General features: G+C 37.8%; 2 protein-coding genes across 2 annotated transcripts; one reads left to right on the top strand and one right to left on the bottom strand.

The window, feature by feature from the left end:
* Nucleotides 1–530: 530 nt before the first annotated feature.
* Nucleotides 531–8,851, top strand: LOC144449622 (large neutral amino acids transporter small subunit 1-like). The gene is made up of 9 exons (XM_078140193.1): nucleotides 531–635; nucleotides 2,346–2,448; nucleotides 3,143–3,187; nucleotides 4,232–4,355; nucleotides 4,679–4,785; nucleotides 5,267–5,363; nucleotides 7,164–7,310; nucleotides 7,671–7,845; nucleotides 8,642–8,851. The coding sequence occupies exons 1-9, from the start codon at nucleotides 623–625 to the stop codon at nucleotides 8,707–8,709; spliced, it is 879 nt and encodes a 292-aa protein (XP_077996319.1). The 5' UTR covers nucleotides 531–622; the 3' UTR covers nucleotides 8,710–8,851.
* A 1,746-nt stretch (nucleotides 8,852–10,597) lies between these two features.
* LOC144449801 (extracellular calcium-sensing receptor-like) lies at nucleotides 10,598–24,308 on the bottom strand. The gene is made up of 4 exons (XM_078140376.1): nucleotides 23,477–24,308; nucleotides 12,941–14,442; nucleotides 12,506–12,629; nucleotides 10,598–12,234 (listed from the first exon to the last, which is right to left on the bottom strand). The coding sequence occupies exons 1-4, from the start codon at nucleotides 24,306–24,308 to the stop codon at nucleotides 10,598–10,600; spliced, it is 4,095 nt and encodes a 1,364-aa protein (XP_077996502.1).
* Nucleotides 24,309–24,505: the final 197 nt, after the last annotated feature.

The following is a 24,505-nucleotide window of genomic DNA, read 5'->3' as shown; positions in this document are numbered from 1 at the left end:
ATACCAAATCATATGGAATTTGAAGCTTACTTTCTTAATGACTCAAATATTTATTGGATCTTTTGGCAAAATAATCAAATCAGTTCTTACCATTGTAAGAAAGATGTGTTGCAAGTTTCCTCCGAATTGATGCACCAGTTTTATAGATACCGTGTCCACCGACAGACAGACAGACAGACAGACAGACAGACACAGACAGACAGACAGACAGACAGACAGACAGACAGACAGACAGACAGACAGACAGACAGACAGACAGACAGACAGACAGACAGACAGACAGTCGAAAGCATTGAAGTGTTCATACGTCTTTTTTTTCAAAAGCATCCACAAGTCAAAGTATACTATTATAGCATGTATCCTATACAGTTTCAAAAGTGTGAGTACTTCGGGTTTGAACGGTTCAATCGGCTATTCCAATTCTTCTATTTTCCTTTTTTTTTTTAGATTTACTTCATTTAATATTACAAAGTACAATATACGCTTATAACCTTTGTTTTATCACCTAGGGTTATTTTGTTTCTGTCACTGTGCGAGTGTGTCATGGTCCATCAAGTTACAGAACTTCATATCAATCACCAAGGCTGTGGTGTTATTATTCATAGCAGGAACTGGTATCATCATGTTGTGCTTAGGTGAGATATTAATTAACAGTACTCCGATTATGGAACTTAGTTCTAAGGCTGGGATCAGAATTTATGGAGGGGGAGCTGGGGAGAAATTGAGGGGGGCATGACAAAAATTGAGGGTTCAAAGGGGGGACGATGAAAATTCTTATGAGCTGAAAGGGGGTCCCCAAAATATTTTGCTCAAGATTTGAACCAAATTAAACATTTTGAGCGGTGGTTTACCAAGTAAATTAAAAACATATCTCACGGCTTCTCAATACCTTCTACAACCCATATTCAGTGATGAGATGGGACAGCCATGTGAACGTATTTGTGGAAGCCTTCGTCTGTCTGTCTGTATCTCTCTCCAGTCTCTGTCTAGCTCTGTCTGTCTGTCCCCCCCTCTCTCTCTCCTCTCTCTCTCTCTCTCTCTCTCTCTCTCTCTCTCTCTCTCTCTCTCTCTCTCTCTCTTTCTCTCTCTCTCTCTGTCTCCCCTCTCTCTCCTCTCTCTCTCTCTCTGTCCCCCCTCCCCCCCCCCCTCTCTCTCTCTCTCTCTCTCTCTTTCTGTGGAGACCTTTTTGAACATTCAAACCTCAGCAACAGTGGTTTATCTGGTATCTTGCAAAATTGCACACTTCATTTACCTACCATACATTTAATTATGAGGTAATCAGTAGCCAATTGAAGTAAATGTGTGTGTCTACCGAAATATCTCTGAATAGGTAAGTTAAAGTGTAGGTAATATAGCCATACAGTTGTATAATAGTGTATTGACTCGAGTAAAATTGGGGTATTGAAGGCCGTTTTCAAGTACTCTATGGCTTTCAATAATGTGTATGGTTCGAAGTTTTATGCCATTAAATGGCCTCCTACATGTCCTCATTTTGTTTAAAGTGCTTACTATGGGAGGGGACACCCTCCCCACTAGCTATCATGGGGAATGCTCTTTCTGCCCAGCATCAAGATTGAAAGATAAAACCTTGCTGACTAAGTATCTCCAAGTACAGCCCAATGTAAGACCTTTTTCGCAAAGCCCACACATATTTGCAAAGAAATCTCTCATTGTTATGTATGGCTGCTGAAGTTGTTAGTTTAATGTATAGTGTACCATACATCTCTGAAGTGGAGCGGGGGGGGGGGGGTACTGTATAATTACACATTAAAATATCTGAAGCCTGGAAGGGAGGGGGCTACGAAATGACTGGAGGGGGCATGAAATGTCTTGAGAGCGCGAAAGGGGGAGGGCTGCGAAAGATATTTTGAACAAAATAATATCTCCCCCCCCCCTTTGATGTGCTCGATTACACCTCAGACCACTATAGTAATCAGATTATCGAATTTAGTTCTAATTTAGTACTATCATTATTCAATGTGTTCATTTAAATCTCAGACTACTATAGTGGTTAGAAAGCACACAAATGGATAACGATGCCTCTGTAATATAATAACCCTTTAATGAAAAAAACAAACTTTAGAATCTCCAAAAGTTATCAGATACCACCCAACACTCAACCCCACTAGTACTGTGAGTGCATTTAAACTAAACTCCATTCAACAACTTAACAATTCTCAATAACAGTTTAATTTTAGTTTATGTCTATCTTAGTTATGTGAAAGCCGACTTTCCGCATATATCAACCAAATCTGTAGAAATTTCTGCCAATAGTCACAAGTCTTATAGAAGATTTTTTTTATTGCCCAAATCTACCACTATCTTCTATTATGTACTTTTATCAGGACATACGGATAATTTTAAGAACAGTTTTGAAGGTGTTGAAGATATTGATCCCAAAAGAGCACCATTTGCACTGTTTGCAGGACTCTTTGCCTATGGAGGGTGGTTAGTATATTTTCCTTATTTCAGTTTCACAAGTGAGAATATTTTTTTCATGTTACAAGAGAATAAAAATGATGTGTTGTAAGGTGTTGCAAACAGACTTGTAGTTTTACTACGATGTTATTTCAGTGATAATTGACAAGAGAAACGCAAAATAACCGCCAATGGCATGTTGTTGTCGCACAAATGACTATAATGATTAAAATAACCCATCCTAATCGTTGTTAGAATATTTCGATAAAGCAGTTCATTAGTTATGCAGTTACCATGGCAATTTTCATTGATGTAATATATATGTTTTGGTCAGTTCATTGGTTATACAGCTATTATGGCAATTGTCATTAATGCCATGAAGTTTTTTTCTTGCCAGTTTATTAGTTATAGTTACTATGACAATTGTTTGGCCAGGTTATTTTTAGTTATGCAGTTTCTATATGGCAATTGTCATTGTTGTTACAGTTTCTTTGTCAATATTGTGAAGTACATTGTAAGTCAGATAGCCAACAGTGACAACATCAAAACAATATAACACTATCTGTTAGAGCTTGGGGGACAAACTCACTGTCAAGCTAGGCGTAGAGTATGACAACAACCGAACGTTCCGTGTAAATATTGAGAACGAAACATTTATTTTCTAGATATGTTATCATCTTATTCATGTTAAAATAATTTTGGTGAACTTTTTCGCACACTTCAGGCAATATATTGTGTTGATCACCGAAGAAATCATCAAACCTGCAAGGTAAGGTGGTGAAACTTGGTCATGACCTTGAATTTCATGGCCATATTTCACAAGTAATCAATATCCCGTAATCAGCTGTGTGACGTCGACTGCAGTAGTTCTTTTTTCAGTTCCATGATCTGGATTCTATAACGTGTTACAGATCTGTACGACAAACAAATATTGTGTGAATAACTGTCACGTTGGGCATTGGTAAGAATTCTGTATGTTTTTCCAGCGAACTTGAAAAATCGTCCTACCCGCAAAGTCATTCCAATAAAAAATCGTCCTATCTGCAACGCCTAATTGCCACATTTGTTATTATATCAGATAGATAGCAACAATTAACTTTCTGAACACAGTGGAAATATGATTGATTTATTAGCAGTCAGTTTATGTTGAGTAGCTTTCAGTGTTTGTTGAGACTGGAAACCATTTTCTACACAAGTCTGCACTCACTGAGAACAAGTTCCGTGTGCATCTAGCCCAATCTGATTAAAATCTGATGGTAGTGAATTCGCCTCGATTTCTTTATTTACCTCAGGCCCAGTCTCTTTCCTACGTTCTATTTACCTCTGTTTCCTACCTTTATTGTCGTTTATTCTGTTTTCTTCCTTGAACTCCAATCTGTCCAAACATAAACCATATAGATCTTGGAGAGGACCGATATCTTGGAGAGGACCCTCCAAGATCTCTGCATAAACAAGGCCCTGTTATCCATTATACTCCCACCATTATACTCCCACTGTGTACAAACACATAGTCCCTCTATCACAGCCCTCTATGGCACAGACAGTAAACCAGTCTGTTTCTATCTGTCTGCTGAACAACAACCAAGGCAATAATAAGTTGCTGTTAGGACGATTTATATTCTAGTCACATAGTCATTTATTGCATATTCTTTGACAGAATACAGCAAACACAATCTATCTGATACCCAACAATTTTTCTACCATTATTCTTTGCTGGTCATTCTGTAACGAATCAGACAACAACAGATCGTATGTATCAATTTTACAACAAAGACTTGTTACGTTATAGAACTATTCTTTATTATTGTTTCAGGAATGTGGTATTGTCCGTTATCATTTCATTCACATTGATAACTGTTCTATATATCGGGACAAACGTGGCATATTTTACAGTTTTAACACCACAAGAATTATTATCATCACCTGCAGTTGCGATAGTAAGTGGTTTACTCGTTTACAGGCTTGTGTATCTGTTACTGTATAATTATGCAAAACCAATGAGGTTTGTCACTGTGATGTCTGTATGCATTGTGAAAGCAAAGAATCTTCATTGTAGTGAATGATATCTGTCAGGAATAAAGTGGCATTTGTTTGTTTGTTTGTTATGTAAAGTTTGAAATCATGTACAAGTATCTCAACAGATGTTCGACTCTTGGACTAAAGTTTGTATCTATCACCTTGTACAGTTTTGTTTGTTTGCTCATTACCTCCAGTATAGCCATCTCAACATATTCTAGTTTCTGCATTTATCACTGTTTAGAGTTTTGGTACTAAAGTATTTGGTCCATCTATGGCATGGTTGATGTCACTTTTTGTTGCCCTGTCATGTGCTGGTTCTTTACTGGTTTCAGTTCTAACTAATTCCAGGTAAATTGAAACTCTGTCTGCCTGTCTGCCTGCCTGTCTGTCTGTCTGTCTGTCTGTCTGTCTGTCTGTCTGTCTGTCTGTCTGTCTGCCAGTCTGTCCGTCCTTTCACCTGTCTGTGTCTGTCTGTCTGTCTGTCTGTCTGTCTGTCTGTCTGTCTGTCTGTCTGTCTGTCCGTCCGTCTGTCTGTCTGTCGCCCATCTGTTTATGTACGTGCGTGCGTGCGTGCGTACGTACGTACGTACGTACGTACATACATACATACATACGAACGTATGTACATACATACATACATACATACATACATACATACATACATACATACATACATACATACGGTACGTACGTACGTACATACATACATACATACATACATACATACATACATACATACATACATACATACATACATACATACATACATTTGTATATACAATTACTTTCATGAATATTTCACAACCAAATGTTGTTGTGATTGTCATAGGATGATATTTGTAAGTGCCAGAGAGGGCTATTTCCCAAGCATACTTGCCATGATAAATCCTGAGAGGTTGACACCAATGCCAGCGATTATCTCTTTGGTAAGTGTATGAATGAAAAGACGCAACCGAACTGTACCCATGATTCAACACCCAAAATGAAAAAGACCAATGCACAGTTCAACTTAAGGGGCTATCTGGGATTACTATTGGTACCAGAAGGCAATATAACCGTTACCTTAGTGACGCCATGATGTGTGGAGATATGTTTACTTTATAAAGTGTTTGGCGCTGACAGCAGTTACTGTACTAGCTCGCGTCAAGATTATGGTGAAAGTGTTGTCACATCGCTAGAAGGGCAGAGTTACATGCAATGATACCCTAACATAACGATATAATTAATTGACTACATTTACTATACTGTAGAAATTTACGTGGTTGTAATTTTGAAATGTGTTAACTTTTCATTAATGTAAGTGTATGAATGTATGAATGAAATGCGTCTTTTCATTCATACATTCATACACTTTTCTCTTTCTCGATTGAATAGCGCCCCCAACGGCCGTAGAATTTACTTCTCTGTTTTCAGTGTCGCGAGATCGCGAGATCGAATGAATCGAATGATCTTGGAATTTGAAAATTCAACCTCCACGAGCTCAACATTTGCTCAATTTGCTCAATTTGCCCATTTGCTAAAAAAGAAGGGGTAGGACACTTTGGTGTTCTTTTTCGTCGTAAGCTTGAAACCACATCGCCCTCGTTCACGGACGCTTTCTGTTTCGGGCAAACTTACGAGTATTTGTTTACTCAGTCAAATAATGTTGTTACGTTTTCTCTTTCATTCAAAGGTATATTTTGAAGAGACACAGATGTGCCGACTAATGCTTAATGATTATTTTTACGTAATTTTATGAAAATAATATAGACCGGAATCGACTGTGTGTTCGAGCCTACCGCAACTCTAGGGCACCAAATATTGATTAAACCAAGATATTATCAATTGTGTTTTTGTTTATATCCCTCGCAAAAGACGCACCGTTTCGGAGCTTCACTTCATATAATATGCTGTTTCGGCAATCTGTTTTACTGTCCCACAAACGCCACAATGTACTGCAACATGCGAAATATATATCTCACCACACTGGAGGGAAGCAGGTGGTATCAAGCTTCGAGAGAAAATTCATGGGTCACATGTTCGATTTGAAGTGTCCTGATTGGTTTATTCGATGCCGTGTCCTACCCCTCTGTATTACAAGTTTGAGCAAGGAATGCGTTTGAGCTCGAGCACGCCAAGCAGCGCGGCGCGTCAGCTGTCGCGAGCGCACTAAGCGTCGATTTTGCACCATGTCTATCCGTCCGTATACTTTCTTTTTCTTTATTCTTTTTTGGAATCTTCCATATTTATATAAACCTTTTTTCTGCGATTATTAAAATGTTTCATTTTTTATAAGACCAGAAAGTGTACAAGTATGATATACATATAATATTTTTAATCATTCCATTTTTGGCCTTATACCCAAAATAACAAATATGTGTAGACGTGTATAATGAGTTTATTAAAATATACTATAAATAAAGAGGTAAATATGTAAATGTGACTCATAGCTAACTTGGGCCTTTATTACCTGTATCACATCATTATCATTTTCAGGTTTCACCAGAATTGTTGCCTCATGCCCCTGGTCGACCGGTCCAAGTGGGCGTGTTGTGAGCTAAACTCTTCACAAGTTTACAACCGCTCCGCTTCAGTGTATACCCAACTCAATGTGCGCAATATTTCAAGCGCACCACTTATAAATAACTAAACTTCACGTTTTAATAATGCCTACCCCAATGTACACACCTCTTCCGTAGCATGAATTCTGTTGTCAAGAATTAATATATTAGAACTTTCTTCTCCAGATATTGATTGCGTCAGTATACCTAACCTTTGATGTTGATAAGTTACTTGGAATGTTCATGACAGTTGATTGGTTGCTAATCGCCCTTGTATGTTCTATTATTCCATATTATCGGTGGAAGAAACCAAACATGAAACGTCCTGTCAAGGTAATATCTCCATCACCATCATATCATCATCATTACCACCACCACCACCACCACCACCACCACCACCATCGTCATCATCATCACCACCACCACCACCACCACCACAACAACAACAACAACAACAACAACAACAACAACAACATAGTTATGACAGAATGCAGCTGTCCATCGTGTAAAAGTACATGTCACCTACAATCTTCTTTGCAACAACTTCGTTACTTACCAATCAATTCTCGTATTCATTAATTGCATATTAACAGAACACTTTAAATGAACTTACAAACAAAAACACAGTAAACTTTGTTAAAATAATTTGGTGTTTTTGTCATTCTTATTATTGGTCTTTCCTCTTGTCACCAGTTTCCAATTTGGGTGTCCATTGTTTTCATTTTGGTTTGCCTGTATATGGTTATTCTCGCCATCTACGCCGATCCTTTGAATAGTTGTCTTGGTCTCCTTATTACTTTGTGTAGTATTCCCGTTTATCTGTTCTTTATTTGGAAAAACAAACCACACTGGATGGTGTCACTGAATGGTAAGATTGACTATGTATGTATGTATGTATGTATGTATGTATGTATGTATGTATGTATGTATGTATGTATGTATGTATGTATGTATGTATGTATGTATGTGTTGTATGTATGTATGTATGTATGTATGTATGTATGTATGTATGTATGTATGTATGTATGTATGTATGTATGTAGAAAGAAATGCATATCGCATAAGGAACTAATAAACCAGTCCGTATATATAGCTGTTAAATCCGACGTTTCGAATAAATATTCTTTTTCAAAGGAAAAATTGGCGAGACACAGAAATGCCAGGTGAAAACCCGAACATTTCTAAATTTAATGGAACAAAATCGCGCGTGATATATAAACGGTTATACGTGGAATAAGTTCTTAAATTCGCACGCACCAAATAGAACCCAATAGAATACGCCTGAAATTTAAAATTCCCAGTGATTAGATTGGTGTATGTATGTATGTATGTATGTATGTATGTATGTATGTATGTATGTATGTATGTATGTATGTGTGTATGTATGTATGTATGTATGTATGTATGTATGTATGTATGTATGTATGTATGTGTGTGTGTGTGTATGTATGTGTGTATGTATGTATGTATGTATGTATGTATGTATGTATGTATGTGTTAATACATGATAAAGGTAAATTATGATGAATTTATCACTCCCAAATATTAGCCTTCTTTTATCACCAACGCACATATGCTATAATATCCAAGAATATATTTATTTACCCTGACTAGACTAGTCGTTTTTATATGGCATGTAATTTTATTTCTTCTGTTTCTTTCAGAATCAGCCACTACTTTTCTTCAAAAAATGATGGTGGTTGTTCCTCAGGAAAAACCCACATGGGAATAGTCTCAATTTGAAAGTCACTGAAGATTGTCTGAAACTTGTCACTTCGCTTCTCCCAGCCAGCTCATTTATGTCTGTTCGTCATAAAAGTGCTATGACCTTTATACGGCGACAGACAGCAGCGGAATGTTGCCCCATTTGTTTCATTGGAGTTGGAGCAGATGAATGATGATTTTTTTTAAGGGGGGAGGGGGGGGGGGGCTTGGGAGAATAATACTTGAAGAATACTAATTAATCATGACTACAGTATACTTGGGTTTCCATTTCCTCTTTTCACAAGGCTAACCTGTCTGGACACTTCTGGCATCGTTCAGCAATTTTCCAATGTAAACATTGACATCCTTCAGTGGCAGTGAATTCCCCACATTTATCACCAATAGAACACGTATTGAAGAAAGCAAATGCATAGTTGTATCCAACGTTTGCCGCATCCTCCGTCAGACATTCGGGAATTGGCCAAGGCTCTCATAAGTTGGTCATGAAACAGGGACAATTCTCACTGCATGCAATACACTCGGGAGAGAACTTTACATGTAAAGGATTGAAACAATTAGTAGTTATGAGAATATCACTAAAGTTCAACGTGCAACTGCCCATATGGTGGGAGATTTTATGTAAGTGGGAGTTAGGGCGGCAAGATGATCAGTGACTCCCAAATACAAGCTGCTTTATATATAAAAAGACTTGTACCTCCTAATACTCGGATCAACCTTTCAAACATAATTCGTATAAACAATAAAGTTTTCAACTTCAGGCATCATTCATGTGGCACAAGCTGAGTTTATAACCTTTACACTCAAGTAAAAATACTTGCCTAAAACCTGATTAAACTATACCTAATGTCAATGTATGTATTCTATTAATGATGGTTGTCTTCTGGCATTGCTAAAACAGTTGATTGCAAATTAGGGATTTCCTGAACAATTTTTGATACGTATGATAAATTATGTCATCGGATCGTTTATGGGTTATAGCTTAATACCAGGTTTGAGTTCAGTCAAATGTGAGTGGTGGTTAAGTATATATGCTTCAGTAAGTACAATACTGTGAGTAACTTTAAGATATGCAGAGAAAAGTACGCTCAAATACGTTTGAACTCAGTTTGTAACCCTTTAACAAAATGGTTTATTCTATCATCTGTAATAGATACATGTGTCAGGACTCTATCTGGTAATCGTGATATAGCGATAAATTATACAAATATGTAGAAGTAGTTACAACATCTCAGTACTTTAAAAAAAAATAAAGAATAACATTCCACATATAAAGAATGCCTTGAAGTTAAGTATACAAAAACTGTAATTTTTAAATAAATATTGATCATCCGTTTACATCTATGTGGTTTGGGTCTGACTGTGCAGTTTTAGAATATCACCGTCGTTTGAGGGCGTAGTAGGCTATCTCTTCTCACAATGGAAAACGCAATCATACTGGTTGTGTATTTTAGCAGCAAAAAATGGAAATAAAAAGATGGTAGCACCTTTAAATTTATGTGTTCATTGTTTTAATCAAATGAAAGTTTTTTGTCATTTTTATAACACTTAAAAGATGGAGGAAGGTGAATTCTCACGGTACCCTTCCCCTTTAGTATATAAGGCACATATGATTCAAGGAGTTATACGAAACGACTATTGCCATTGACTGTTCATACTAAGTATTAAATAAAAAATATAGTGGAATATGTAATATAATATATCTGGTACTTTTCAAAGAGGTCTGCACAACTTTAAAATACAAATGTATTTTTTTCCACTTCTCTTTCTTTCTATTGCCTGCATTTTCGGCAAAACCGCATGAAAATGATAAACATTTATGAGTATGTTTACACAGTCATCAATGCAGACAAGTTGTTGTTGTCCGCAAAATGTTCTGACTATAAGTACAACGTTTCTCACACATGCGCTTTAACCGTTATAATACAATTCTGTAGTTCGGCAGTGACGTCATTTGTAGAAACCGAATCATCGTCCCCAGATTGGTCGTTGAAACGTTTTATTCCTTTATTCTTCTGAATGTGAAAGTCTTGCTCATCTGAAGGGGTTTTGGCGTTCAGTGTTTTGTTTTTATCGCCACCAATTTCTTCAGCAATTGTTCTCTGATGCGTTGAGTGATTGCAAATAAACAAGGACTCATTCGTTTTAATTTGTTCTGTATTTTCGGTGTCTGCTTCATGTATTCCTCTCTCGGATGTTTTGACGTCATCACACACGTATGCATTGTTCGTATGTGCATTATCCTCGTTCGCAGATTGACAATGTTCGTTGACTTTTTGTTTGCTATTCAAACTACGCCTAGCTCCTGCAATGACGTTTGTCAAAGATAAAGTCTGCTTATTTCCTCCAATAAGGATTTTTTCATCACCATGGAAACCACCATCGGTACTATTATCTTCATTGCATGACTCGTGTATCATACTGCAGCCATTTTTGTCGTCTGCAAACGTTAGGCGGACAGAAGTCGGACTAACGATTTCAGAATTTGGCACTTTTTTGGTTGTATCCAGAGTATCAGATATTGAGCCCCTGTGTATTCGGAGAGAGCTGTTATGACTTTCAAAATCGTTACATTGACTTCCTAAGCGGCGTTGATATTCCATCAAAGCAGAAGTACGCCTATCAGCATGAAAGAGGGTGGCACGTCTTACGTGCATTGCCGTATTCAGATGTGGAGAAAAAAGCATTATGTGACATTTTGGAAAGTAGATGCCGACCAATAACGCGAAACTTGATGTCAGTAATAAAATAACTTGGCACAGAGCTTTAAATCGACCATTAGTACCAAAATAAGCTGGAAAATATATCAACCAAGACAGGAAATATATAAACATGGAGAATGTTATGTATTTTGATTCATTGAAATTTTCTGGTAGTTTGCGAGTCTTAAAGGCAAATAAAAGACAAAAACCGGCGATGATCCATGTGTAGCAGAACATTACCACCATTGGAACTGAGAAATTCATGTCGCATTCCACAAAAATCACCTTTTTAGATGTATTTTGGTTATATATAGGGAGTGGCGGCAGTACAGTCAACCAGGTTACACAGATAAAAACCTGCCCAGCAGTCAGTGCTAAGACAGTCAACATTTGAAGTTTTGTTTTCGCCAGACATCTATACTGGTGGGCGTTTGGTATTTTTGATTCAAACACTGTCATTATTCGATGAGTTTTTACCAAAAGAATCGACACACACATTGTAAAACTAACACTGCGTAGTGGTACCTGAAGAAGACATAGCGCATTGGTTGGATGACCAATCACAGTGAACGAGCTACAGAAACAGAAGCCTAATCCAACTAGCATTAAGAAACTCAGCTCACGATTGGAGCCTTTCACCACTGGTGTGTCTCTATAGTAAATGAATATTGCGATGACAGCTAAATTGCCAGCAAGTCCTACGATAATGAGAGTGATGCAGACGATAGCGGTTGGGTCGTTCCATGCCAGATATTCCAGATATTTGTTCGTGCATTCAGTTCGGTCTTCATTGGACCAGGTCCCTTCATTGCAAGTAATACATTCTGTAGAATCTATAGAAAAAAAACAAAGTAAAATTATTCTCAACAAAAAAAATCATGGATGGGAATTCGAAATGGCTAGAGAGTATACTGTCACTTTAAAAGTAAACTCCCCACTACACCCCCCTACCGCGCGCTCTCTCTCTCCCTACCCCCCCCCCCTCTCTCTCTCTCTCTCTCTCTCTCTCTCTCTCTCTCTCTCTCTCTCTCTCTCTCTCTCTCTCTCCTTCCACCTCACTATCTATATATTTATACACGTGTGTCTGTGTCCGTGTGTACTTACCAGTGTCGTTAGACATTGAACCCTCAGGACAATCTACACATTCATAGCAACAAGAAGGAAATCCTGGTACGATACCCTTCCTTTGGCCAGCCTGACAAGACGAGCTACACTGTGATATTGGTACCTACAGAATGAAAAATTGTCAATGATAGGATCACCATTTCAGATAAAACGGGATTCCAGTCTTGACTAAAATGTTATTTCATATATTTATGTCACAATTTAATTTTCCTTCCAAGGGTGGTTGATGCGATCTTGAAATTATTGTCATCTCATTGTTGAAATCATTTTGCTATCAAAGCTTTACTGTTTTTAAAAGTGCTAACTTGTTTGTAAATGTCACACACACTAACTCACTAACTCATTCGTGAACATACACGAACATTCATACTTTTGTATATATTATTTATATTTGTGACCATAGCAACCACTAACCTGTGAACTTGAGTTCTTCCATGTGACATTGTTTACCATAACCAGTCTTTCAGATGGATGTTGGTCACTGTTATATCGACCAACAATCGTTACGTCAATGTTGGGATTTACGTCATTGTCAGCCTGACAACCACTATTGTCGTCGTCTCCACACTCACTTCTCTTGGTAGCATCTTCAGTTATTAAATTCCAGTTAATGACGTCATAAATTCCTGCCACGCCGCCATTTTTATCAAAGTGAACCAAGTAGCCGTGTTTGTCGGTAAAATTAACATCGCGAAGATAACGCAACAGTTGCCACGATTCTAGACTATGTATGTCTGGACATATTCCATCTGAGAGTAGTCCATTTGGCGCAGTGCATTCCAACATATCGTGAAGTGCATGGGCTATGGCATAGATAGCAAGATAAACTCTATACAGATAAACTGACGTCTCCTCAACATGCTTGGCTTGACTTGATAGTAAAGATTCGTCACCTGTACAATACACTGTGGGAGTAAGAGGAGGGGAAGAAGTGTGTTCAGTTTGATGGTTGGTGACAGACAAAGTGGGATATGTAGTTACAGGGTTAGTAGGGAGGAGAAGGGTTTGTGATGTTGGCGAGTCAGTAGGAGGTATGTAGGCGTCTGAGGTTACAGGATGGGTGGGACTTTGAGATAGATTGATTGTTTTAGGGTTGGTGGGAGGGTGATAAGAGTCTGTAATTGCAGGGTTTGTTGGAGGCGAGTTCGCAGTTTTAGGGTTGGAGGGAGGGTGGTAAGAGTCTGTAATTGTAGGATTTGTAGACAGTGGTTTTCTACTTTTAAGGCTGGTGGCCCAAGGAAGTGGAAAATCTGTAGTTGAATGTTTGGTAGTTGGGAGAGAATGGACAGAATGCATGACAGGATGTGTTGAAGTCGTAGGTGTTGACAGTACTGGTGATGTTGAAGCAAAATATGAGGTTTCTGTCTTCATTGAAGTAGAAACAGTGGTTGACGTCTTACGGTCGTTTATCACTTTAGTTATCACATTTCTGTCACCATATTCAGGTCTTGTAATACTGGCGTCTCTATCGGTGATTGTTGCTTTTTCTTCGTTCATAGGTCTAGTATCATCGGTTTCAAAACCTCTCTTGTCACTGGTACCATCAACATTGGTAACAACATTTCCTGAACCTGGTACCAAAATAGTTTCATAATCATCAATATCCGCTGTGGCAGTGGCTTTGGAATTGGTTTCCATCACCCCCATCGCAATGTCGACCATCTGATTTGAGAAAACATCTTCCATAACGGTTGTAGGCATTTTACAGTCGAATGCATTCTCCCATGCATAGTCCAGCCATGGATTGTCCATCTTGGTATGGATTGGGTTTAAATTCGCTAAATAATCAGAGAATCCTGGAATTTTCTTGTTTGTGAATTCAATTCCTAACGTTCCTTCCACAGCTTCCCCCTCTTGTCTACTGTTGGCGATATTTGTAGACATTGCCCATGCCTCGCTAGCCAGGAATATACGATCTGAACATGAAGAAAGAGAAATATTATTATTCATAATGAGCGTAATGCATGAGTGTTTTACTTTTCAGAAGGCGTGCGTTTATTTAAAGTTCTTCATAAATTGATGTCACCTCTGTATCTTACTAAATTTGTATAACTATTGTACCATACAAAGATCAAATCTCAATACGCATGTGCCTAGAATTAGCAGTGATGCTAAGTAATGCCGGCAAGAGAACCTTTTTAAATACTCTGGAGCTGTTTTATGGAAGTCTACCAACACATATTAAGCAGTTCAAAACAATTCATACTTTTAGGAATACATACATAAATCATATTATGTCAGAGAGGATGACTTCCAGTATGGTGTAACTGGGTCGATGGCCGTGTAAATTTTGTCTGCTGATATTGTTGTTTTTTCATTTTGTTTTGTTAAACTTTAGTTTGCTTCCGCGTTGTTTGTGATTTCTTTTTGTGTAGTAATGTTGTTGGTGAGTGTAATAACAGGGCTCAGGTGGAAATCAGCTTTTGTTGTTTCCTCGCTACCATATTTTGAAATAAATTTTAATACTTCTACTGCTGCTACTACTACTACTACTACTACTACTACTACTACTACTACTACTACTACTACTACTACTACTACCGCTACCACTACTACTACTACTGCTGCTGCTACTACTACTACTACCACCACCACCACTACTACTACTACTACTACTACTACTATATTACTGCTACTACTACTACTACTACTACCACCACCACTACTACTACTACCATCACTACTACTACACTACCACTACTACTACTACTACTATACTATAATAAATTTGTTGCCAGTGGTAACGAAAAGATGAATAATTCTCTCACTTGCTGATGTGTAGAATATAGTAACCAAGGTTGGAATTACTCTTCAATTTACTATCATGATACAAAATACACCGGCACATCCCTACTTTTCTCTTTCACCTGGTTTTGAGAAGCGTCTCTAAATCTACGTGTGACAATTGAGAGAATACTTTGCAGTAGAGATTTGAATTTCTTGTAATCTAACATTCCGACAAATCATTGACCTAACGTTATCATTAGAGGAATTTACTACTTTGCCGGTTTTTTTTCAAACCCTCATACTGACACTCTCCTCGAGGTGAAAATGTGGACTTATAGTACAAACATGAAGTAACCCCCCCCCCCCCGCCCAAAAAAAAAAAAAAAAAAAAAAAAAAAAAACGTTCTCGAGTTCCTATCAAATCCATGTTTCATCGCACCCGGTGATCGCATTGCTTTTCCTAGACTTATTCGATGTCGACCTTCTGCGATATTTCGTATTATTGGGTAGGTGCTTCGTTCATTTTTCCTAATTCCCCGAAAGTATACTGTATGGACACTGGATTGTGAAAACATTACGACTTCAATTTCATTCAACACGAAAAGATACACATGTACACTCGATTTAATGCGTATATAGTGTTTATTTTGATCAACTGAAGACTAAACTACCTTTTAACAAGTTAATCGAATTAAAGAAGTGGATTCTAGTTTGTACTAGTTTTGACACGGGATATACGCCTGATGACATCATCATGTATTTGTCATTTTATACAATTTTGACTTTAATTCATGAATCAGAAGTAGTGAAAATCAGGCTGTTCCTTCATAAAACATCAAGTAGGTACATTATTTTCTGTTAAAGTTAATCACACATCTTCCAACATTTCAAAACTGTCAGTTTTCGTTTGTTGATTCATGTTCATGTCGTTGGACGCTGACTGGTGATTTGAAGTGAAGTCCTTAGGTACATCAGCTACGTCAACTTGTTTCCTATTTGACGAACACAGTACTGTCTCGCTTCTTGTAGATCTCAGTTCACATTGAGCCTCATGAGATGGAGCGTCGTCAAGGCAACTATCTGACATTATTGGAAACAAAGTTTCAACTTCCATTTTCTTGTCATTGTCGTCATCCTTCTCTTTTTCATCCTCCTCATCCACATCCTCATTATCATCTTCTTCTTCATCCCCATCATCGCCATTATCTTTCTCCTTTCCATCACTACCGTCATCATCATCATCATCATCGTCGTCGTCGTCGTCGTCGTCGCTGTCGCTGTTGCTATCATCATCATCATCATCATCATCATCATCATCGTCGTCGTCGTCGTCGTCATCATCATCATCATCTTCTACTTCGCTATCTTCATCATCTATACTGTCGTCATCTTGTTCCGAAGGCTGCCATATTAATAAATCCATGTGTATGGGGAACATATCATTCTCTATGAGAAGATAAATAAACGGAGCTATGGTCGCTATTATGGCGGTTCCCTCCAGTGGCTGGGCCCAAAAGAACTTGAGGAACGGCAAGAGAAAATTCATCCATGTATAGACAATAACGATAGCTGCAGCGAACGCAACAAACACCAGTCGGATAATATATAAAGTGAGACTTTTTGTTGACTTTCCCATCCCAGTTGTAGCGAGTTGACTCATGACGATGGAATCTGGAATCTGGAATCTAGTTACTGATCCCACAGTAAGTTCTATGTCTTTCTAGGTAAATTCCGGGAAGCTCACAGCCTGTTTACTTCTATCGAGATGGGACGTTTGCTGACCATGGTATAGTACTTCATGATTTTCATACGTACCAGTACCAGCGTGACAAAGATAATAACCAAAATAACATTTTTGAAGGACGTTGGATCGAATAATGCGGCTTCCATAATTCATTTCGTGTGGTTCTATCTAAGGTTCCATTGCCTGTATTACGAATGAGTGGAACAGTGGAACGCACTCACGTTCTATTACCGTTGCATGCTGTTGGGGAGTGTTTGCAAGGACGCTATCGTTGCTATGGGCTAAATGTTCGTTAGAACACTTGTCACTTGTTTTGTCAGAAGTTGTGACACGTCCTTTTTATTTTTGCTTCACCATGATTGAACTGGTACTTCGCAAATTCTAGTAAAATGCACTGTCAAAGCGGAATGTTCAGGTATTCATGTGATGGGTTTAAATTTGATGCAGTATTCTCAGTGTCAACAATGATGGCAGTTGTTGCTATTGTTGCGTCTGACTTAAACACAAACCCAATCTGATTAAAATCCGATGTAGATGTCGGCTAATCATCCATTGCTATTTCACCTTCGTTATTTTGCCTGAATTGACCTTCGTAGGAGGCGATCAGGCTAAAAACGTACGTAAACATGTACTACGAAGGTCAATTCAGGCAAAATAACGAAGGTAAAATAACAATGAATGATTAGCCGACATCTACATCGGATTTTAATCAGATTAACACAACACATGTCGGCGTCTTTCGAAATAAGTAAACACGTTAGTCTTTATAAAAGCCGTATTTTCAAATATATTTTGCCATTTTGTTCTTCTCTGCCAGTCATAACTTTATGTTATATCAAAACTTTGGCGGAGGAACTCCAAACACACGGCTAAAGTTGTGTTTGAAAAATATATGAAAAATACAGCGTTTTAGGCCTTCATCGAGTATAAATGGTTTACATTACGGAATGGCCGGGAAATGTACGTTTTGATGATATTCTGTATTAGTTTCCTTTCATTTCGAGGACTATGATGTGTTTTCTCCTCCTCATTATCATTGGGGCTTAAAACTATTTGGAGTTTTTCGATGTTTTTTTTGTTGGTTCTTTTGCTGTTTTTGGAGGGTTGGGGGGTGTGGACCGTTACAGAAAGAAACCATGTTGAAATGCTTGTTATACAATATATAAATAATATCATTTTATATACCCGTATTATATAGCTTTATTGCAGCTGTCAGTACTTTTGTATTTATACTTTAAATTTTCAAATAAGCTGTGAAAAATGACTATTTTGGAGGTTTTTGTTTTAAATTGGCCTTCTCTCTCTCTCTCTCTTTCTCTCTCTCTCTCTCTCTCTCTCTCTCTCTCTCTCTCTCTCTCTCTCTCTCTCTCTCTCTCTCTCTCTCTCTCTCTCTCTCTCTCTCTCTCTCTCTCTCTCTCTCTCTCTCTCTCTCTCTCTCTCTCTCTCTCTCTCTCTCTCTCTCTCTCTCTCTCTCTCTCTCTCTCTCTCTCTCTCTCTCTCTCTCTCTCTCTCTCTCTCTCTCTCCTTATTTAACTCCTTCTCACCATATATATCTCCCCTTATATCTCCATGTTCTTAGCCGGAATGTAATGTAATTATGTTTATATAAAGACAACAAAACATTTGCATATTCAGTCTGTGTAAAAGTTAATTTTATAGTTTTTTAGAACCTGGTGAAAAACAGGCACAAAAACAAGACTTTCAGAGAAAGTTCAAATTATCAAGTATGGTTGACAACAGCTGTCAGCCAATCCGGTTTGTCAAACATTATAAGCATCTATATGAGTGTCAGAACTATGAATGAGTGTTTCTCATCTTAGAAGTAATGTTACGTATGTTTTTTATACATTGGTGCTGTCACCGTATTCACTGGTATTCACCAGTGCAAGTCATAGTCTGGATTTGCTTTGATAGTTTTGTTCTGACGTACATTAACCGATATCTTCACATTTTAAACGACGACCAGTTTTTTCAAATTACAATACATGTCCGCAACAACTTTTTAGAAAGATGCAGTACTCCGAGTCCTTGATCGACGCGACATTGATCCATGGTTACGCTTGGACTTGTCACGTCCAGAGTCAGAGTTTACGTTTTGCTGTTTTTCTGCTTTATGATTCTTCTGATTTTTGAACCCTGTGGCTGTGGTCGAAGTCGAATTGGATCTGCTGTAGTTTCGACGTTGTCGGGTGTTTTTCCTCGATGTGAGCACACTGTCATCGCTCTCGTTATCCTGGCCGCTTTTCAGTCGATCTCGAATAAGTTCAAGGAAAGGTGACACATCTACACCTTCAACTACCAAAGCAATGAACGGACACATCGTACAAACAATAGCTGTATACTCCAAAGGTCGTGTCCAGAAAAACTGAAAACAGCGTAGGAAAGCATTCCACAGTAGATATATGAAAGTGAGGGCGCCAGCAACTACGAGTAGTAATCGGAATAGAAAGTTGACTGATTTGGCTGTCATTTTAGGTATAATTATATCGAACCTCAAAACACTGTAACAGCTTCCAGCAATACCAGCCAGCATGCAGTTCAAAGCAAAGAGTGTAAAGTTCAACTGGTACATGTGTAAAGGTGATAACATTATCACCTGATCCCCTGAGCTGATCGATACGGTGCCAGGGAGAGGTCCAAAGTACGTCGTGTCGTCATATACTAGTATTTAGTGCTTAGCTACAAACAATATTATGTGGTTCCGATTACGCTCAATTTTAGAATAGTTTGGGGTGGGTAGATTTTTTTAATTTATCTTCTTTTATATATGAGTGTCTAGTTCAGGTAGTTATGTTTTCCGTTGTTTTCCACATGGTCTCTGTGTTATTGGTTTCTTCCCATCAGATGTACCCATTACAGATTGGAAGAACAGATTTATATTGTCTTTTTAAGTTGATGTCAGTTTCCGCATCCACCATTCCTTGCCAGACTTCACAATTTTGGCGATTTTATTTTTTTGTTCTCGAAAAAGATTATTTGATTATTACAGAGCACAAACACTACATATAAAACAATGTTTGGAAATTGGTATTAGTGTTTACAGTACACTTCATAGTCTGTGCCTTGCAGAGTGGAGTTATATACAGTACTTAGTGATTATTGCATGTGTCTATATGGTATAGTCCACATGTAGTGTACAATGATATGATGCATGTTTTGGCTTTGTCTGTCAAAATTATGACAGGGACGCGCGCTGTCTTTCGGCATGTAGTAAATCTTCCTCTGCAAGAGGCGGGCACATGCAGCCATTGTATTACAATGTATATGAATCACCCTCTGCAAAAGACAGACACAAGGAACAATTGTATATATTCTGACTTTTGTTTCTGCACACTTCACTTTCCTCTGCTGTAAATCTTTAAAACACACAACGCACGATATTAAAAGAAGGAGATATGAATAAAACATTTGTTGTTATAACTTTTCCTCCAGCACCTTTCGAAAAATCTTACAACTAAATAGGAAAGTTAACTAAAGCCACCTGTGACGTGACACCCCTGTCTAACATCTCTGTACGAACGAATCTGTGACTACTTTAATTTGACAGTGACCATCTAACAAAACCATCATGGGGAGTATAAATGAAATTACATCCCGTTCATTTTATGATAAAAATCAGGTGAGAATTCTGCCAAGTGCTAATTGCCAAGCAAGCAAGATACAGCACTCGGACTTTTGTTGTCGAGGAGCTGATCACGATCACTAAAAAGTCACCACGCAAAATTCAATTTAGTGACAACAATTTTGTTTGGTATAATATAATTATTTTTTAGAAAATTGAGAACTCATCTCAATATTTATGTTTATCAAAAACGTGACCTGTGCTGAATTGCTCACTTATTAATGCCATTATGACTAAAATGGATGTTTTAGATTGAAATCACAAAATTAATCAAATTGATTTAATAGTGGTTTTCATTAAACAAGTGTTCATGCACCTGCTACTGGGACATATTTTTCCATAAATAACCAAAGATATATTAACTAAAAATCGGTCAGTTACTTATAAAAAGACATTGTATCTGTTAATTAGTGGTCAATATTATCCATAGGTGGTATAGTGACAAGTTTAAATCTTGAGCGAAAGCTTGATTTTGAATCTATCACCATGTTAAACAATAATAGTTCTAACTGGGGCACAATTTTTCGACCAAACAATCACAATATATGTAAATTAAATTATTAAAATACCAATACTTAGACATGATTGCACGTGTTAATCAGTGGTTAATATTACGCAAAAGCAATACATACAGAAAGAGGTTGAAATCGTGATCGCCGTTGAGGGCGTTGGTTTTTGGGTGCGGTCCAAGAACAATTTGATTTGATTTATTCTGTATACAGAAACAAAGAATACTTTTACACACATGTACATGTACATGTGATGCTATACGGTTCGTGCTATTTGATATTACGAGTGAGTTTATTGTACCAAATTATAACACGTTTTCAGCCAGTGCAGTGTTAAATTACGTCATTATAGTTCTATCAATAGGTACTGAAGAATTTAGAGCCTTGACAATGTCTAACTAATGATCTCAGAAAAGTGTTGTATTCAGGAAATCTGACTCGTAACATTACAGGGCACTTATCACTCTCCATGAAAAACGTACATATGAATTCTTATCGTTGTTACATGTCATGCTCGAAAGTCAGAACCGTACTTTTTCGGCTATGATGTGCACAGGGGCGTGTAATATTTCATAGATTGTTGTTTTCTTATTGCTTAGAATGTCGTTTTCTTAGGAAAATATCGTACGAATCTTGCTGCTACAAATGTATCAATCTCTTTCCTACGAAGAAATATTAGTCTCTTCCCCTTACATGTAGGAATATATATTAATCAAAATGTTGTTATATTTAGTCTGTAGACCTGGAAAACAACAATCTATGAAATATTACACGCCCCTGTGATGATGAGAGAGCGCGTCATTAAGCGCTGCCGTAAAGAGGACAGTCGTTGACGATATGACGTCATACATAACCACCAAGTCTCTGCGACAACAAGAGAACGCGCTCTGTGTTTGGGCAGAAAATACACTAGCTCACTAAAATGATGAATTCGGTGCGATAGAAATTAGAAATCATCCTGTAAACACATGCGTTATGAAAATGTGTACGGTCACCGATGTTTATTTAGAGGAACTTACTTCAACTTTGAGAAATTTAAATTTTGAATCTTGTTTAGTGTGTTTTTAAGATTAATAGTATGGACTGTTTATTTAGTTTTGTTCCCACTACAGCAAACTAAAATTAATAACAAAATATGACTCGACATTCCATTAGTGATAGTTTGATGTCAAAGTAACGTTATGTCTCAGTGAGAAAAGTCAACAATTGCGACTTAGTCACGTTGAGGTCCGCAAAATCTGACGTAACATTCCATGACGCATTGCTAATAGTACTCTATCAAAATAAACAAAACTTGAAAATTGTTACCTGGAATTTTCGACTGCATATACACAGACTGATATTATACTTCAGTCGCTATGAACAGATTGACCCACTAATGAACACGTGGCCTTACTGACACGTGAGCATAACAAAGGAATGGATCTGAGGTGCGTGGAATTTTTACGCCGACCACCTCTGTATACATATAAAGTATGTTTTGTATTGTAACAAAAGTTTAATTTGATAAAACAATGGTTTATCAAGCAACACTGACGATTTTTTTTTTGAGTTGCAACAAATTTCCCTTTCCACAGTTCTGTGGTTGGTTATACTATACAAAGCCTGTGTCGAATTCGTATACATTATAATTTACTTCAGTTGTACTTGTACTCCCATCTCGAGGGACTTGAAGATTCCACTGGACCCGGCCAACGAGCGAAATTTATTATAGTATTCGTAAAATCTATAGCAAACACCAAAAGTTAGTTTACAAATTAAAGCTAACAGACATGTAGTAATAAGATTATGGTCCACAAGAATATATGTGCCCTAGCATTGTCGAAGCAAAATGTTCAAGGAAAATTGTACAATCCTCCAAGGATGGTCTTGGTTAATTTAAAAAACAACCTATTCAAAATAGTCTGGAAAAAATCACCATTCGTTATCAACGCTGTGTTTAACTAAAAACCTTGGTGAATGAAACAAATGAAATAACTTGGTTGGTGTATTTATTAAAGTCGGTAACAATGTCTTACTGCTCTGTTTTAGAAGTGTAATATTATAATATCTTCTTGTGTATGCATGTGTGATATCAAAAGAACAGCAGAAAATATAGCAGCTAGCTAGACTACCCCCACCCCTACAGCAACGTACGTATAAAACTCGGCTTAGCCTACATGTGGGGTCTCTATGCCCTTTTAACGTAATCCCTAAATTGGAGGTAAATTCCAAGAAGTGTTGAAATACCATTAATTATATCTCAGCGAAATGTACAAATATAGTAAATCACTGTTTTATGTGGGTGGTTTTTGCAATCTGGTAGTCACGTATGGCTGGGAAAGTTTGCAAGTTTTACTGTCTCTCACCTGTCAAATTCCGTCGCGTGACTTCCCGTATAATCCTCCTTGCATCGTCAGAGTATAGAAAAGTAGCGATGATCTTAGCTGATGGGTTGTCTGCTATACTGTCGACTATCGCAGCGATGACATCATCAGTCGCTCCAACTGGCATTGCTTCATGAAATGCTACACATAAACCTCTGTTTTCGATTTGTTGTCTGAATTCTGTTGTTGCGGGACGACCGTAAAAGTTATCCAAATGAATTATTCCGATCCACTCCCAGTTGAAATGAGCCACCAATTCCGCCATGGCGATTGCTTGGTGAATATCACTAGGAACCGTTCTCAGGAACGATTTATATCGCAACTGATCATCTAGTAGTGATGTTGTCGCATCGTAGCTTATTATCGGAATATTGTACACGCTTAGAAACTCGGCCACGGCCATCGTTGTATCGGAACCACTAGCACCGACAACGACACTAACGGAGACGTCATTAGCTACGACCAGTTCGTAAGTCATCATTAAGGAATGAGAAGTTGATGAACAAATATCCCGTAAATCATATCCAAGTGTGAGATTTGGTAAAATATCCCGCCTTTCGTTAATTTCTTGAATAGTATAGACCATAGCTTGCGACAATAAAAACCCTTCCCAGGAAAATCCTATGCACGTTTCCTCGATAGGTCCACGAGCAAGACTGTCGTCGGCGATGAATGTGTCGTTATGCAAGTCAAATAATCCACCGATAACGACATCTCCGTCAAGAAGGAGTCTCGGAGCGTCTCCCGTATCGGCAACGACTTCAATAACGATCGCCATGAACATGAAGCCAAGTATTGTAGTGAGAGCTCCCATCTTGAGAGTCACATTTTTTATGGAGGCACGCCACGAAATGACCGCATGGAGATTTGTATTTGATATAATCCTGCTAATTCATGTTGAAATATGGTAATTTGAATTGTTGTCAGTGATTTTGACATGTAGGTGAAAAGTCACAATGTGTCATCGAGTCTTTATTCTTCAAATATGTGGAAAGCTGTTGCCAAATCAGA

This window comes from Glandiceps talaboti, chromosome 18, assembly GCF_964340395.1.
Source record: "Glandiceps talaboti chromosome 18, keGlaTala1.1, whole genome shotgun sequence".
In the NCBI taxonomy this organism is placed as follows: domain Eukaryota; kingdom Metazoa; phylum Hemichordata; class Enteropneusta; family Spengelidae; genus Glandiceps; species Glandiceps talaboti.
The sequence above is the reverse complement of the archived record's forward strand: the minus strand, read 5'-3'. Positions and strand labels throughout refer to the sequence as shown.